Source organism: Anser anser (genome assembly GCF_964211835.1).
Source record: "Anser anser genome assembly, chromosome: 1".
NCBI lineage: Eukaryota > Metazoa > Chordata > Aves > Anseriformes > Anatidae > Anser > Anser anser.
Window position 1 is genome coordinate 192,212,057 of NC_139720.1, and position 19,123 is coordinate 192,231,179.

General features: G+C 35.7%; 1 protein-coding gene across 2 annotated transcripts in view; it reads left to right on the top strand.

Annotated features, from left to right (window-relative positions):
- SACS (sacsin molecular chaperone) overlaps positions 1-18,036 on the top strand; it is a 59,285-nt gene extending 41,249 nt beyond the window's left edge. For both annotated transcript variants that reach the window (XM_083804150.1, XM_083804151.1), the window contains 2 exons: positions 1,295-1,386; positions 4,815-18,036. In XM_083804150.1, the coding sequence (XP_083660276.1) occupies positions 1,295-1,386; positions 4,815-16,375 (11,653 nt within the window). In that variant the 3' untranslated portion in view covers positions 16,376-18,036. The remainder of the gene's footprint in view (positions 1-1,294; positions 1,387-4,814) is intronic.
- The last annotated feature ends 1,087 nt before the right edge of the window (positions 18,037-19,123 follow it).

Consider the following 19,123-nt stretch of genomic DNA (forward strand, 5'->3'; position numbering starts at 1 on the left):
CTCTTGTGAGATGATTTATCTTTTAATATTCTTTCACTTTTTTTTGTCTTTCAAAATTTAGACCATTACACCAATAGAGAACGTACCCATGATGAGACTAACAGATTTTCCTTACAGCCCTCCATGCTTCAGACTAGTTATAAGATACAGTGGTATCATTAACTTCCCAGAAAAGTATTTCATTCAGTTTGTGTTTTGTTTTTAATGGACTTACTTGGTTAGTCTCGTAAAACTGATACAAAAGCACATTGTATGCATATATCTACTTGCTAGCTATGGTAATGCAGGTAGTAATGCTTTGACTCTGTCCTTGAGTACAGTAAATATTTCCAATTCTAATGCTATAAATATGTTAAATTATGTAAGATATTTTAAAACACCTTCAGTTGAATGGTTTGGCTCTTTGCAGATTCAAATTTGGAGCCTACTTAAAAAGCTGAAGTAAGCTCTTTAGAATTTCACAGACTCACAGGAGGGCTGAGTTCAGAAGGGGCCCCTGGTGCCACCCCTGTCCAAGCAGGGACACCCAGAGCAGGCTGCCCAGGACCACATCCAGGCGGCTTCTGGAGATCCCCAAGGAGGAGACTCCGCAGCCTCTCTGGGCAAACTTTCTTTCTGTTAACACATGCTTGTGTTAACAAAAAGCAATCTGTTAATATGTGTAAACAGGCGATTTCTTTTTGTTAACACATGCATCTGAAAGGAAGACTTAATCAACATAAAGTCTTACTTGTTATATGTATAATTGAGATACCTGTTGTCAAAAGTAAATGGTTAGTTATTGGTGACTTCATAATTGGGAAGAGCAGAGCCCTTGAACTAGTTGTTTAGTTTTAAGTATCAACATAAGGGAAGGTGAAGAAATGACAAGATGAGAGTGATGCTCGGTTACAATAGTCTTAAATGGTGTCTGCACACAGACCAGTGTCTGAATATACAGATCTGTGTGAACTCCTGGAATTAATTAAATTTAAATTAATTTTTTATCCTTTCAGATAATTTTTGAGACATAATATATAGTATTAGTTTTTGTTAGAATACAAATAGATGAAAATACTTTTCTAATATTAGTTTTTTTATCAAGAGAAAACTCTCTTATACCTGCTTTGAAAAGATGAGTAGTTGGAAAATTTATTTTCTTATTACTCTCTTTTTCTAAGTACATGAATTTCTTATATATAAGAAAACACCCACTGAAAACCCGATTCCACATATGGAAGTGACTGCTTTGCATGCAACTCTGCTGTGTAGGAAAATACATGAATTAAATGCTTTGCTAATGTGTTTTTGTTAGATCACTCTTTCCTGGCCTTGAAGGAAGGTTGCTTTCTGATGACCTGAAGCCTGAGGTTCTAGCTGCTTTGAAAGAAGCTGCTAAAAGCAGAGGTAATGTCTTTGGTATTCTCATAGAGTGAAACAGATTGCTTTAAACTTGGATTTAGAATTAGTCTGTTCAACTATTAGCAATGTCTTCTATGAAATTGAACTTGTATAAATAAGTTTGGTCATCTCAAAAAAATAAGATATCACAGACTGAGTTGTAAATGGCATAAATGAAAATTCTAAATGAACAAAAAGGCAAAAGCTAAAGAAGGATAAAAACTTACAATAAAATGATAGTAGGGCATGTCTTAGTGTAAATTTTGTGCAACTAGTATTCCTCCTTGTAAGAAGGTCTGAGTTCTATTTTACATTTATAGTATCTTCATATGCAGTAGCTATGTCATATTTTTTATATTGTGGATCATTTTGTATCTCACAATTGCAAGTGCACATCAATGCATTTTAAAAATGCATTTAAAAAAACAACAGATGAAAGCATCTGAATCATCTGGCATGGAGTATATGAAGACCGTGTTAATTTTGTCGAGTATTACCTGAGTCTTAATTCATAGCTTTTTGTTGTTTCAAAGCAGACCTACTGAAATACTTCTAATCACGATCTAAATAGTTTGCTACAAAGCTTGCTGCATTTGTAGATATGATGCTTCCATGTTTAGCTGCCTTCACTGTTAAATTTTTTTGTTTCTTTTTTAGTCAGCATTAGTTTAATTTACCTTTCCGCCCTTGCATTTCACTATACATTTGACGGGTAAATTTGAAGTCTGTCTCCAAAACTTTTCTTTTTTTTTTTTTCCCAAACAAGTCACACTTCAATTTATTTTTAAGTAGTGTGTATACAGTGAACTATTTTACTCTTCAATCTCTAGAAAATGTGCCTTTAAGAAAAACATTCAAGTCTTTCTTTTTAAATTGTTCTATTTATCAGAATTCTTTTTTAGACTGAAAACATTAAAACCAGAAGTAGAATACTAGAAATCATTGTATTGATCTTCTTTCCTTGATACCCTTTATCATTGTCTTCAGTGGCAGTCCCTATTTCTTCAGTCTATATTCTGACCTTTTTTCCCTGCAATCTTTTTATGTCCTCTTTATTATTCTTCCTATTCAATCGGAAGCCTGCTGCTTTCTCCATGGTTTGTTTATTACTCAATTATCAAAACTAATAGAAAAATAAGATAATTCTAAGGCAAATAAGATACATTATTGAAATTATGGCTAAGCATCTATGAAAAGACTGACAACTGGAGTGACATTTCACAGAATAAACAGTGTACATACAAATTGAATAGAAGATATGAAATCGGTGCTGGGACTTTCATTGGATATGAAGGACAGGAGGTCTGAAACAATTGTTAAGAAAATTTATTTTCTAAAAAGCAGAATTGTCAAAGCCTTATGGGGGGCATGTTATGTGATGAGTGATGTCTATTTGTTGTTGTAGGAGGGCATGCTGGTCTCTGAGTTGCAACAAATTCTATCCAGTCCTCCTAGTTCCTAGAAGGAGTTTTGGTCACATTTGAGGTCTAACTTCCTGCTCTTCTTCCTTTGTCCATTTCTTTGAACTGCATTATTCTAGGTACTTGTTCTTGGTTGGTGGTATGCCTCTCAATGATTAGAAGAACATATTTTTGTTATAAATATGACAAGAATAGTTCTTCCAAATCTTTTAGAAATGCCTGAGGACGTTCAGATGACCCTTTGCAAGTTTTTAAGTGGCTTACTTTTATCTACTTTCCACCTCCTCCTAAATTATTCTTCATTCTCAGATTTTGCATAGTTGTAAATTATACCTCCATATCTCCAGTACTGTAAATTTGTACATTATAAATTCGTTAGAAAATTTTTGAAAAATTTTGAATTATTGACAAGGATTTCACTTATATAATTGTAGAAATTATATTGGAGATATTCTTTATATCAATGTAGAAATAGAAACTTCCTTATATGATTTCTTTCAGAAGATGGGATATGCTTTTTTTAAAATTGTTTTGCACAGAGAGAACAAGGTATTTTTTTTCTCTCCAAAAATAGGTGCTATATTTTCGTAGCTAATAACTGTTCTATATTTGGTGTGTTAATGTGTAACTGACTAGATGTTTTCTAAATGGATTTGATTATGTTCTAGCCCAACAGCTTCTCTGGGGATTTTCAGGTATGGTTATCAATTGACGATGTACTGGTTTGGATTGAAGCTTGATATTTGTGTGAATTTGGTGATTAGCTATTCTCCTTACCCCCAGCTTTCTTGTAAATAAAACCCACCAAACAATCTGCCAAAAGATTGCTACCAAAAATAATAAGGAAAAGAGTTCTAAATATAGAATAGGGGAAAATTGCTTATTAATGAAGTAAACCTTATAGTTAACGTTACACAGAAATGATCAATATTTTCCTTGGTTTATTTATGTATATTTTTAAATAAAATACTGGAAGTCTTCCTACACTTTGGGAATTTAAAGTCACATGAACAGATTTTGAGCACAGAACTAGCAATACTGTCTTAAACTGTGATTGTAGCTTAGCTTTTAAGTAGATTCTTAAGCAGTTGGTCCACTGCTGCCAGTATTTCTCACTTTCTTAAGGCTGCTGTGTTTTTCTAATAGCACGACTAACAATACATAGCTCTGTGGGCACGAAGTGAAAGAAAACGTTTTTTTTTTTTTGAAGCATTTTACTACCTATCTCCAGCAGAGCAATGACAGTAGATAGTATCTTTAATTGGACTGTTGCTTTTAATGAAACAGCAATGCTGTTTAGGAGGAAAAAAGATCTGAAACTCAGATGTCTTGATTCCCTTTCTGTTATTGTTTTTGGTGTCATTTGGAGGTATTGGTATTTTTGTGTTCTGAACTATTTTCTTGAAAACTAGAGCGTCTGTGGCTAAGTGTAAGCTGTCTTAATGATAATTAAGATATGTTAGCATTTCTTTTAATGAAGGCTTTCACGATAAGAATAAAAACATACACATCTAAACTTAGTTTCAGCATTCCTTGAACAACAGAGTTTTGTTGCTTGTCAGTTTTTAGCGTAAGAGCATCTGTACCTGCTCTGGTTTGCTATATCTAATAAATAAGCTTTCAAAACTACTGTAATCCTTGTGGATATAGACAAACAAATAATGGGTTAGGTTCTTATTTGCAACTAGGCAAGTAAGTGAAGAATTTACCTAACAGGAAAATACTTTGGAAGCTTTGACTTTGACCGTAAATCTGTAGTTGCTTTGTATGCCTGAAGGTTCTTATAGCAAACTAACAAATGCAGTAACTTATTGATCATTTTTGATTGTTTTTTATACTAATATGGAATGTATTTGTTTTTAATTAACTCTTAAAAGCAAGAGTAGCTGGTATATGCTGTTCTATTTAGCAGTTTTTCCACAAAAAGAGGAGCTTCATTTCTAAATTCAGAAAGCACTTTGTTATGTAACTCTGCTCTGATTTTCATGGTTTACCCTTTTGCTGTAATTTCAGGAAGACCGTGCACTCAGCTGCAGCTTCTGAACCCAGAAAGATTTGCTCGGCTAATTAAAGAAGTTATGAATAGTGTGTGGCCTGGCAGAGACATGGTGGTACAGTGGTATCCAGGTTTGGAAGACAAAAATCACCCATCGATTTCCTGGCTTAAGATGGTCTGGAAGAACCTCTATATGCATTTTTCTGATGACTTGAGTGTGTTTGATGACATGCCGCTTATCCCTAAGACTCTTCTGGAGGAAAACCAAACATCAGTGGAACTCGTTAGATTTAGGAATCCATCACCTATTATTCTGGAAGATGAATCTGAGACTCAGCTCCCGGAATACTTAGCTGATATTATTCAGAAAGTTGGTGGAGTGGTACTTAAGAAACTAGATGTTTCTATCCAACACCCGCTTATAAAGAAATATGTGCATCCACCATTACCAAGTGCTGTTTTACAAATAATGGAAAAAATGACCCTACAGAAACTATGCAATCAGGTTGCATCATTGCCATCAACACATAAAGATGCTCTTAGGGCATTCTTAGCTAGTTTAACTGATGCAAATGAAAAAGAGAGAAGAATTATTCAGGAATTGCTGATATTTAAAAAAATGGAAAAATTATCTGATGAAGGTGTCCCTGCTTTTGCTGGACTGAAAGGTAGTAAGGTATTACACCACACTGCTAAAATTCCACCTGGTCTAAGATTTTCTGTTCCAATAATTGACAGCAGTGATGAAGCTACTATTCGTTTAGCTAACCTGCTAAAAATAGAACAGCTAAAGAGCACAGATTGCTTGAAGTTTATTATAGAAGACATAAGAAGTGATTTTTATTCATATGACGAAACAACAAAGATAATGCAATGGGTTCTTGAAAATCTGACTTTTCTGAAAAATGAGAATACGAATGTGATAGATTGGCTGACAACACTGAAGTTTATTAGGATTTCACAAGAAAAGATAATGACAGCAAATGAACTCTTTGATCCTGAGGTGGAACTGCTGCAAAACTTGTTTTATGCTGAGGAGGAAATTTGCTTCCCCCCAGCTATTTTTACATCTTCAGATATTCTTCATTCTCTGAGACAAATAGGCTTAAAAAGTGAAGCCAATCTTGAGGAAAGTGATATTGTGAGAGTGGCAAATAAAATTGAAAATTTGCATGCTAATTCTAACACCGATCATGATTTACTGTTAAGAAAAGCTAGAACTCTCTTGATGATTTTAAACAAAAACCATATGCTGCTTCAGTCATCTGAAACAAAAGCTGTGCTGAAAAAAATAAAATGGATTCCTGCAAGTAAGGAAAGACCTCCAAATTATCCAGGATCCTTAGTTTGGAAAGGAGATCATTGTAATCTGTGTTTACCGCCAGAAATGTGTGATATCTCTCATGCAATTTTAGTAGGTTCCTCAGTTCCTCTTGTGGAAAATGTGCAGGTAGATATAGAAAAAGCACTTGGCATCTCCACAAAGCCCAGCATAAAAGCAGTTTTAAAACATTTCAAGGTAGTTGTTGATTGGCACAGTTCTAAAACCTTCAGTGATGAGGACTATTATCAGTTTCAGCATATCCTGCTTGAAATTTATGGGTTTATGCATGATCATTTAGAAGAAGGGAAAGAAGCTTTTAAAGCCTTGAAATTTCCCTGGGTTTGGACAGGAAAAACATTCTGTTCTCTCACACAAGCAGTAATAAAGTCAGTACCTGATCTTGATCTCCAGCCTTATCTGCATTATGTGCCAAAAACTATGGCAAAGTTTCACCAGTTGTTTAAATGTTGTGGTTCAATTGAGCAGTTAACACCAGACCATGTTTCTATGGTCATTCAGAAAATATATCTGAAAAGCGAGCAGACTCTCTCAGAACAAGAGAGTAAACAAAATCTTCACATTATGTTGAGCATTATAAGATGGCTGTACAGCAATCAGATTCCTGCAAGTCTGCATACACCCATGCCACTGTACAGTGGCAAACTTCCTTATAAACTTGCAATGAGGCCAATTCATGAATGCTGTTATTGTGATATCAAAGTTGATGATTTAAATGATTTGCTTGAAGATTCTGTTGAACCAATAATTTTGGTGCATGAAGACATACCAATGAAAACTGCTGAGTGGTTAAATGTTCCATGCCTTAGCACAAGATTGATTAATCCAGAAAACATGGGATTTGAGCAATCTGGGCAAAGAGAGCCTCTGACTGTAAGAATTAAAAACATTTTGGAAGAGTACCCTTCCATTTCAGACATCTTTAAAGAACTTCTTCAAAATGCTGATGATGCTAACGCAACGGAATGTAATTTCCTGATTGACATGAGGAGAAATATGGATATAAGAGAGAATCTTCTGGATCCAGGAATGGCAGCATGTCATGGTCCAGCTTTGTGGTCATTCAATAATTCTGAATTTTCTGACTCTGATTTTCTAAATATAACTCGATTAGGAGAGTCTTTAAAAAGGAGTGAAGTTGACAAAGTAGGAAAATTTGGACTGGGTTTCAATTCTGTTTATCATATTACTGATGTTCCTATTATTTTGAGCCGGGAGTTCATGATTATGTTTGATCCAAATGTTAACCATATCAGTAAGCATATTAGAGATAAATCTAATCCTGGGATCAAAATTAACTGGAGTAAACAACAGAAGAGGCTGCGAAAATTTCCCAATCAGTTTAAGCCATTTATAGGAGTTTTTGGTTGCCAGCTACCACTGACTGTAGAATCTCCATACAGCTACAAAGGAACACTTTTCAGGCTCTCCTTCAGAACTCAGCAGGAAGCTAAAGTGAGTGAAGTCAGCAGCACATGTTACAATACAGCAGACATTTATTCTCTTGTGGATGAATTTAGCATTTGTGGTCATAGGCTGATAATATTTGCTCAGAGTGTAAATTCAATGGTTTTGAAATACTTGAAAATTGAGGAAGATGATCCTGGGGTGGCACAAGATGTTATCACTATTAAAAAAAAAATTTGTTCTTCCAAAGCCTTGACTGCACCAAATGTAAGTGTTTTAAAGGAAGCAGCTAAACTAATGAAGGTCTGCAGCAGCAGTAATAAAAAGCTTCCCACTGAAACACCAAAGTCCTCGTGTATCTTACAGATAGTAGTAGAAGAATTTCACCACGTATTCAGGCGGATTGCTGATTTACAGTCTCCACTCTTCCGAGGTGCAGAAGATGATCCAGCTTCTTTCTTTGAAATGGCTAAATCAGGACAGGTGAAAAGGTCAGCTGATGAACTGCCACAGAAGACAGTAGATTCAACAACGTGGCTTATATGTTCTTGCATGGACACTGGCGATGCTTTAAAATTTTCATTACATGAAAGTGGACGAAGACTAGGTCTTGTTCCCTGTGGTGGAGTGGGAGTGTTGCTGTCTGAAACCCAGGATCAAAAGTGGATTGTGAAACCTAATTGCAATAACGTAGGTGAAGTATTCTGCTATTTACCTCTACGAATAAAAACAGGCTTACCTCTTCATATAAATGGCTGCTTTGCGGTTACTTCAAACCGGAAAGAGATTTGGAAAACAGACACAAAAGGGAGATGGAATACAGTATTCATGAGGCATGTTATTGTTAAAGCCTACATAGAAGCTCTGTGCGTTCTACGTGACATGGCAATCAGTGGTGAGCTAGTTGACTATAATTACTGTGCTGTGTGGCCAGATCCTGATTCAGTTCATGATGATTTCTCTGTTATTTGTCAAGGGTTCTATGAAGACATAGCTCATATGAAAAGCAAAGAAGGGATCAAAGTGTTTTCTGATGGTTTCTCTTGGGTTTCCATGAAGAATGTAAGGTTTCTAGATGACTCGATACTGAAACGACCAGATGTTGGACCGTCAGCCTTTAAGATCTTTCTAAAGTACCTTAAAAAAACTGGTTCCAAAAATCTGTGTGCTGTGGATCTTCCTTCTTGGGTTAAGATGGGATTTGAAGAAGCAGGATGCAAATACATATTACTGGAGAACACTTTCTCTGAGAAACAGTTCTTTTCTGAGGTGTTTTTCCCTAATATTCAGGAGATTGATGCAGAGTTGCGTGATCCTTTGATGCGTTATGTTCTCAATGAAAAACTTGAGGAGTTTTCAGGAATTCTTCGTGTTACTCCATGTATTCCTTGTTCTTTGGATGGACATCCGTTAGTTACACCATCAAGATTGATCCATCCTGAAGGAAGAGTTGCAAAGTTATACAATGCTGAAGATGGAAGATTTCCTTATGGCACCACCCAGGATTATCTTAATCCAGTCATTTTGGTTAAACTTGTGCAGCTGGGAATGGCTAAAGATGATATCTTATGGGAAGATCTGATAGAACGTGCAGAGTCGGTGGCTGAAGTTAACAAGATAGATCATGCAGCAGCTTGTCTCAGAAGCAGTATTATATTGAGTCTTATTGATGAAAAACTGAAGTGTAGGGACCCTAGAGCTAAAGAATTTGCTGAAAAATGTCAAACCATCCCTTTTCTTCCTTTCCTTAGCAAGCCAGCAGGTTTCTCGCTACACTGGAAAGGCAGTGATTTTGAGCCTGAAGCAATGTTTTCAGCAACTGATCTTTTCACTGCTGATCATCAAGATATAGTTTGCCTAATACAACCAATTCTTAATGAAAATTCCCATTCCTTTAAAGGTTGTGGTGCTTTGTCATTGGCTGTAAAAGAATTTTTGGGTCTACTGAAGAAACCAGCTGTTAACTTGGTCATAAATCAATTGGAAGAAGTTGCAAAATCATTTGATGGCATTACATTGTATCAGGAGAATATCACTAATGCTTGTTACAAACATCTACATGAAGCAATGTTACAAAACGAATCATCAAAAGCTATGATAATTGAACAGCTGACAAGTTATAGTTTTATTCTTGTTGAGAATGTCTATGTTGATCCAACAAAAGTGTCTTTTCACTTGAATTTTGAAGCAGCACCATATCTATATCAGTTGCCTAATAAATACAAAAATAGTTTCCGTGAGCTGTTTGAAAGTGTGGGTGTAAGACAGGCTTTTGCAGTTGAAGATTTTGCTCTTGTTCTGGAATTAATAAATCAGGAAAGAGGGACCCAACAACTAACAGAAGAAAATTTTCAGCTGTGCAGGAGAATAATCAGTGAAGGAATATGGAGCCTCATTAGAGAGAAGAAACAGGAATTTTGTAAGAAAAAGTATGGTGAGATTTTGTTACCCGATACTCGTCTTGCACTTCTGCCTGCAAAATCTTTGTGTTACAATGACTGTCCATGGATTAAAGTTAAAGACACAACTGTTAAGTATTGTCATGGTGATATTCCGAGGGAAGTTGCAGTAAAGCTTGGAGCAATACCAAAACGGCATAAAGCTTTAGAAAGGTATGCCTCCAATATTTGTTTTACTACCCTTGGAACAGAATTTGGCCAGAAAGAAAAATTGACAAGTAGAATTAAAAGCATTCTTAATGCTTACCCTTCAGAAAAAGAAATGCTGAAAGAGCTCCTTCAGAATGCGGATGATGCAAAAGCTACAGAGATCTGTTTTGTGTTTGATCCTAGACAACATCCAGCTGATAGAATATTTGATGAGAAATGGGCACCACTTCAAGGACCAGCACTGTGTGTTTACAACAATCAGCCTTTTACAGAAGATGATATTAGAGGAATTCAGAACCTTGGAAAAGGTACTAAAGTAGGAAATCCCTGTAAAACCGGACAATATGGTATAGGTTTCAATTCTGTTTATCACATTACTGACTGCCCTTCTTTCATATCTGGCAATGATATACTTTGTATTTTTGATCCTCATGCTAGATATGCACCAGGTGCAACATCAACAAGTCCTGGCCGCATGTTTAGGGATTTAGATGCAGATTTCAGAACGCAGTTCTCAGATGTACTGGACCTCTACTTAGGAAATCACTTTAAACTGGATAATTGCACAATGTTTAGGTTTCCTCTTCGAAATGGAGAAATGGCAAAAGTATCAGAAATTTCCTCAGTTCCATGCTCAGATAGAATGGTCCAAAATCTTTTAGATAAGCTGCGTACGGATGGAGCGGAACTCTTAATGTTTTTGAACCACATGGAAAAAATTTCTATTTGTGAGATAGAAAAAACAACAGGAGCACTGAATGTGTTGTATTCTGTACAAGGAAAAATCACTGATGGAGACAGATTAAAACGAAAGCAATTCCATGCATCTGTAATTGACAGTGTAACTAAAAAAAAACAGCTAAGTGAAATACCTGTGCAACAGATAACTTACACGATGGATACTGAAGACTCTGAGGGGAATCTCACAACTTGGTTAATTTGTAACAGGTCAGGCTTTTCTGCCATGGAAAAGGTATCTAAAAGTGTGGTTTCAGCCCACAAGAACGAGGACATAACTCTTTTTCCACGTGGTGGGGTAGCAGCTTGCATTACTCATAATTACAAAAAACCCCACAGAGCGTTCTGTTTCTTACCTTTATCTTTAGAAACTGGGCTACCTTTTCATGTGAATGGACACTTTGCTCTGGATTCTGCAAGAAGAAATCTGTGGCGTGATGATAATGGAGTTGGAGTAAGAAGTGACTGGAATAATAGCCTAATGACAGCGCTGATAGCACCAGCCTATGTTGAATTGCTGATTCAGCTGAAGAAACGGTATTTTCCAGGCACTGATCCTACAGTGTCAGTACTGCAGAACACAGCAGTTCATGTTGTGAAAGACACTTTGAAAAAGTTTTTATCCTTTTTTCCAGTTAATAGACTTGATATTCAGCCGGATTGGTATTGTTTAGTGAAAGCAGTTTACAGTTGTATTTATGAAGATTTGAAGCGTCTTTTACCTGTTATGCGAGCTCCGAATGTTGATGGTTCTGATTTGCATTCTGCTGTTATCATCACATGGGTTAACATGTCTACTGTGAACAAAGGCAGGCCGTTCTTTGACAACTTGCTACAAGATGAATTGCAACATCTCAAAAATACAGAGTACAACATTACAACTCGGAAGTCTGTGGCTGAAAACGTTTACAGACTCAAACATTTACTCTTAGAAATTGGATTTAATTTGGTATACAACTGTGATGAAACTGCAAATCTCTATCACTGCTTGGTAGATGCAGATATTCCTGTCACCTATGTGACTCCTGCTGATGTTCGATTATTTTTGATGACATTTTCTTTTCCAGATTCTAACTGCCACATTGGAAAGTTACCCTGTCGTCTTCAGCAGACAAATTTAAAACTCTTCCATAGTCTCAAACTTCTGGTTGACTATTGTTTTAAAGATGCAGAAGAAAATGAAATCCAAATTGAGGGCTTGCCACTCCTTATTACCCTTGATAATGTTCTGCAAATTTTTGATTCGAAGCGGCCAAAGTTCTTAACAACATACCATGAACTGATTCCATCTCGCAAGGATCTCTTTATGAACACATTGTATTTGAGGTACAACAATATTTTACTTAGCAGTGATGTAGCAAAAGTCTTTGATATCACAAGCTTTGCTGAGTTGTTATCTTCTGTGTTGCCTAGAGAATATAAAACTAAAAGTTGTATGAAATGGAAAGAAAACTTTGCAAGTGAATCTTGGCTTAAAAATGCCTGGCATTTTATTAGTGAGTCTATAAATGTTAAGGAAGAACAAGAAGATACACAAGCAAAATTTGATGATGTTGTTGAAACTTTGAAGGACTGGACGTTGCTTCCAGGTGTAAAGTTTACTGTCTCAGCTAATCATCTTGTTGTGCCAGAGTGTGATGTTTTGCTGCCCCTCAGCATTATGCATATTGCTGTTTTTCCAAATGCTCAGAGTGATAAAGTCTTTCATGCTTTAATGAAAACAGGTTGTATTCAGTTGGCATTGAACAAAATTTGCTCCAAAGACAGTGCTTTAGTGCCTTTGTTGTCAGGACGTACAGCAAATATAGATAATCCTTCAAGCATTCTGAAAGCCATACAATATATGGTACAAACATCAACGTTTAGAACTGAAAAGTTAGCAGAATGTGACTTTGAGGCTCTTTTAATGTACTTCAATTGCAATTTATGTCATTTGACATCTCAGGATGACATTAAAATTTTAAAGTCTCTTCCATGTTATAAATCCATTAGTGGCCGATACATCAGCATTTCAAAATATGGGACATGTTATGTGCTCACGAAAAGCATCCCATCAGTAGAAGTAGATAGATGGACACAGTCAACTTCATCAGCTTTTCTTGAAGAGAAAATTCATTTGAAAGACTTATATACTGTGCTTGGCTGTGTCTCTGTGGATGATCTTGAAGTGTACTTGAAACATCTTCTTCCAAAAATTGAAAGTTTGTCTTATGACGCAAAGTTGGAACACTTGATCTACTTAAAGAACAGGCTAACTAGCATTGAAGAAACTTCAGAAATGAAAGAACAGTTGTTTGAAAAGCTTGAAAACATATTGATCATTCATGATGCAAGCAATAGATTAAAACCTGCAAAATATTTTTATGACAGGACTGTAAAAGTCTTTGAAGTTATGCTTCCTGAAAAATTATTTATACCTCAAGATTTTTTTAAGAAACTAGAACAACTTACAAAACCGAAAAGTCAAGCTGCGTTCCTTCCATCATGGATAACTTTTCTACGACATATTGGGCTAAAATTCATTATTTCACAGCAACAGTTATTACAATTTGCTAAGGAGATCAGCATGCGAGCTAATACAGAAAACTGGTCTAAAGAAACACTGCAGAATACTGTTGATGTCCTCCTTCATCACATATTTCAGGAAAGAACCGATCTTTTGTCAGGAAACTTTCTGAAAGAATTGTCATTAATTCCTTTTCTGTGCCCTGAACGAGCACCAGCAGAATTTGTTAGATTTCATCCTCAGTATCAAGAAGTTAATGGGACGCTCCCTCTTATACGATTCAACGGGGCACAAGTGAATCCTAAATTCAAACAGACTGATGTGTTACAGTTGCTGTGGACCTCATGTCCCATTCTTCCAGAGAAAGCAACGCCTTTAAGTATCAAAGAGCAAGAAGGAAGTACTCTTGGTGCACAAGAACAACTTGAGCAAGTTTTAACTATGCTGAATGTTAATTTAGACCCTCCCCTGGACAAGGTTATCAATAACTGCAGGAATATATGCAATATAACAACTGTGGATGAAGAAATGGTGAAAACTAGGGCCAGGGTCCTGAGAAGCATTTATGAATTTCTTAGTACAGAGAAAAGGGAATTCCGCTTTCAGCTTCGAGGTGTTTCTTTTGTAATGGTGGAAGAAGGTTGGAAGCTCCTGAAGCCTGAAGAGGTGGTAATAAACCTTGAGTACGAATCTGATTTTAAACCTTATCTTTACAAACTTCCTTTAGAACTTGGTACTTTCCATCAGTTATTTAAACATTTGGGTACTGAAGATATTATTTCAACAAAACAGTATGTTGAAGTTCTAGGTCGCATATTCAAGAACTCTGAAGGAAAGCAATTGGATCCTAATGAAATGCGCACAGTTAAAAGAGTAGTTTCTGGCCTGTTCAAAAGTCTTCAGAATGATTCTGTCAAGGTTAGAAATGACCTTGAGAATATGAGGGATTTTGCCCTTTATCTTCCCAGTCAAGATGGTAGGTTAGTGAAGTCAAGTATCTTAGTTTTTGATGATGCACCCCACTACAAAAGTAGAATCCAGGGTAACATTGGCGTACAAATGCTTGTTGATCTTAGCCAGTGCTATTTAGGCAAAGACCATGGTTTTCACACTAAACTGATAATGTTATTCCCTCAGAAACTGAGGCCTCGCTTGCTTAGCAGTATTCTTGAAGAACAGTTGGATGAAGAGTCTCCCAAAATTTGTCAATTTGGAGCATTATGTTCTTTGCAAGGAAGATTGCAATTACTGTTATCTTCAGAACAGTTCATCACAGGACTCATTAGGATTATGAAGCATGAAAATGACAATGCGTTTTTAGCTAATGAAGAAAAAGCAATAAGACTTTGCAAAGCTTTGCGAGAAGGTTTGAAAGTTTCCTGTTTTGAGAAGTTGCAAACGACATTAAGAGTTAAAGGCTTTGCTCCTATTCCCCACAGTAAAAGTGAAACGTTTGCTTTCCTAAAGAGATATGGAAATGCAGTAATACTGCTTTATATACAGCATTCGGACAGCAAAGACATAAATTTCCTGCTAGCGTTAGCAATGACCTTAAAATCTGCAACTGACAACCTGATTTCTGATACCTCGTATTTAATTGCCATGCTGGGTTGCAATGACATTTACCGGATCAGCGAGAAGCTTGACAGTCTAGGGGTGAAGTATGACTCTTCTGAACCATCAAAACTTGAACTACCAACACCTGGCACTCCTATACCAGCTGAAATTCACTATACACTTCTTATGGATCCAATGAATGTTTTTTATCCTGGTGAATACGTTGGTTACCTTGTTGATGCTGAAGGTGGTGATATATATGGATCATATCAACCGACTTACACATATGCAATCATTGTACAAGAAGTAGAACGAGAAGATGATGAAAGTCACAGTTTTCTAGGGAAGATTTACCAGATTGATATTGGATATAGTGAGTATAAAATAGTAAGCTCTCTTGACTTGTATAAATTTTCAAGACCTGAGGAAAGTTCTCAAAGCAGGGATAGCACTCCTTCTACCCCAACTAGTCCTACAGAATTTCCAGCGCATGGACTGAGAACAATTCCACCTCTCTTCAGTGGTAGAGATGGCCACAAAACAACATCCTCAAAACATCACTCTCCAAAGAAGATAAAGCCAAACTCCTTGCCAGAAATACTAAGAGAAGTGACATCTGTGATTGAACAGGCTTGGAAGCTTCCAGAATCTGAAAGAAAAAAGATTATTAGAAGGCTGTATCTTAAATGGCATCCAGATAAAAATGCAGATAATCTTGATATAGCTAATGAAGTTTTCAAACATTTACAGAATGAGATTAACCGGATGGAAAAACAGGCTTTTATGGATCAAAACATGGACAGAGCCTCAAGAAGAACATTTTCATCCTCAGCTTCTCGATTTCAGTCAGATAAATTTTCATTTCAAAGATTTTATACTTCGTGGAATCAAGAAGCAACAAGCCACAAATCTGAAAGGCAACAGCATAAAGAGAAATGTCCATCTTCCACAGGGCCATCTTTCTCGCAACGCTTTTTTGTCCCACCTACGTTCAGGTCCGTTGGCAATCCTGTAGAGGCACGCAGATGGCTTAGGCAGGCCCGAGCTAACTTTTCAGCTGCAAGAAATGATCTCCATAAAAATGCCAATGAATGGGTATGCTTTAAATGCTACCTTTCTACTAAACTAGCCTTGATTGCAGCTGACTATGCTGTGAAGGGAAAATCAGACAAAGATGTAAAACCAGCAGCCCTTGCACAAAAGATAGAAGAATATAGTCAACAACTTGAAGGGCTTACAAATGATGTTCAGACATTGGAAGCTTATGGAGTAGATAGCTTAAAAACTAGGTATCCTGACTTACTTCCTTTTCCACAGATCCCAAATGATAGGTTTACTTCAGAAGTTGCTATGAGAGTGATGGAGTGTACTGCTTGTATCATAATAAAGCTTGAAAACTTTATACAACAAAAAGTGTAAGAGGGTTGAAGATGTTAGAGAACTGTATTGTCAAGAGCTTACGTATTTCATGTGATGAGACACAAATGTGATTGTGCAGATTACTGAACATCCAAGGGGTTATACATTGCAAAGAAGTTTAGAAGTATAATGTGCACAGGTGGATGGTACTGAAGTGCTTAGAATTGAAATTTATTTAAATGGGATTTATTTTTAACTGAGCCTGCTGTATAAGCAAACTGTAAAACATGAATATTTTTAAAAATTTCCAAGGAAACTGAGCTGCAAAAATTAGCTGTATGTATAATATCGTGATTAATTGGCATATTATTGATCTGCACTTTATATAACCAAAGCTTAGCTTTCTGTTAGATGAAGCCTGTAAATATAACTCCTCATTAGATTTTATTTCATTTAATATTATGTTTCCAAATAGATAATGCCATTTTTCAATGTACTAATCTTAAGACTGGACATACTATGAAGTAGGAGGTGGGATGGAAAATAAAATAACATTGGAGATACTGCTAGAAACCATTTGTTTTCTTTTGCGTTCTGTGGACATTCATGTCAATTATAGTAATATTCTTATCAGCTGGATCTGATTATAAATTTGCTGCAGTCTCTCCTTGTGAACATTTAAAGGATTGTTTAGTACCTGTGAATTGGTAACAGTATTTTAATCCTGAATAATGATACTTGATTTAACATGCAACTTCATGTCATGCATTGATTGCATTTACTTTATTGTAAAATAATTATTTAATTTACTTTTTTTTCTAGAGCCTGTCTTCTTTTGTTTGATGAACAAATGCATGTGGATGATACAATATTGTTGACCATTAGTATACAATGTATTATGATGATTTTTTTTTGAAAACCACACACCAAAACCCAATTTTCAGATGTCTAAGTGCTTGAGTTTTTTTTTTATGTGTGCCTTTGTGCATGTACATATATACATATATTTTTCCACAAACAAACATTGGTAGTAGTACAATTCAGTAATACATTTCTGGTGTACAGTGAGTGCTGTTTTTTTTTTTTTTTTTTTTTTTTGTTGTTGTTTGTTTGTTTTTGTTTGTTTTTTGTTTTTTTTTTTTTTTACATATGTAAAGGTGCTGCAATGTAATGCTTTTCTTTTGTTGCTCACAACAGCCCTGCAGAAGTCTGTTTTTTAGTTCACGCTCTTTCTTTCATAGCTTGTAATACTTCTGGTAATGTCATGCAGTATGTTCAACATTAACCATTTGTAGAAAAATAAAATAAAATGAAGGATAATGCTAAACAGAAGGCTTCTTCTTTACTGGATCAGCCACACTTAACATGTTAATCACTTTCCAGTGACATGCTGCTATGATTGTTTACTCAACAGCACAGCAAAACTGTAATTTAACTTACAGAATGCAAAGGAAAATAAACAACAGTGACCTTGCAGGGCTGATACAGCTGTTAGAAGTGTTAAAATCCAAAATAAAAATCATGACAAAAGCTTCTTCAGTTTTGTGCAATCTGTAAAGGGCTTGTTCTCTGAAAATATTCTGGAAAATCTTGCAAATAATTAACAGTAGCGGGAAGAAATATGATGTTTGGAAAATGATACTCTTTCTGGTTGTGAAGCCCTGTTATTATTTCTGCTATTAAATATTAAGTGCCATAATTTTAATAAAAATGCAAACATACTTCAGTCTGATGCGTCTTGGTTTTATAAAGTAGACTAAATTTACCTATTATTTCAAGCTTTCTATTATATAATATGCAATCTTTTCAATTCTAAACAATTGTACAGATAATAATATTAAAAAGGAAAAATGCATTTTTTCTCGCAAAGACAAATGTTTGTGATTTTTCTCAAGAAATTGTACATTTTGACGATTTTTTTGAATAAATAGCATGTAAGTAAACACAAAACCTCTTGTGTGCCATGAAATAAATCGGTTAATTCCCTATATATTTTTTAAACACTCTTTTGTTCCTCATCCTTGTTTTGTGTATTAAGACAGATGAATAACATTCAGAATAACCATAATACAAACAATGGGGAATAGGTCTACCTGTTTTTCAGTTTAAGTACACCTAAAATACAAGGTAGCAGTGGGGCATGGAAATAGCAGAAAAGCTACGTGAACACTTTTCCATTTTTAGGCGAGATCTTGAGGAAGGAAATCTTTAAAGTATGTAACTATGTTTTGTAAGCAACTTATGTTGCAGTATGGACATTATGAACCATTAAAATTGCTGTGCAAAATTACTAAGCTATTTTGTTAACTATGTCGGATATATCATTGAGTGCTGATGCTATAAGAAGAAATGGTCCCAGTTCTTAGGAAGCTAAATGGTCTAAATTAAGTTTAAATGCTGAACCAAGATGAGCAAGAAAACCTGAATGACACAGAATGAATTATTCTATTAATATGTTGATGCCATCTGTAAGTTGTAACAGAATTTACATATGGGTGCAGAAAGACAGGCAAGAGTGGGTGTCTACATTGGAAGTCTCCGTTTTCATTTGATTAACTCTCTGTAACAGCCTAAGAGGCCTCATGAGATCAGAAAACCATGTGATAGAGATGGATTTCATAAGTGTATTTTAATCAGTGTATTTAATTAATTTAAAAATTAATTTTACAAGTAATTCTGCATATTACACAAATTCATGAGTGAAAAAGTTTTTTCAGCCAGCTATATATTCACATGCACCAATAATGTGTGTCTCTGAAAGGAGCTATAGCAGTCCTGTCTTCCGGAATTATAGTTTCGAGGCTTAGC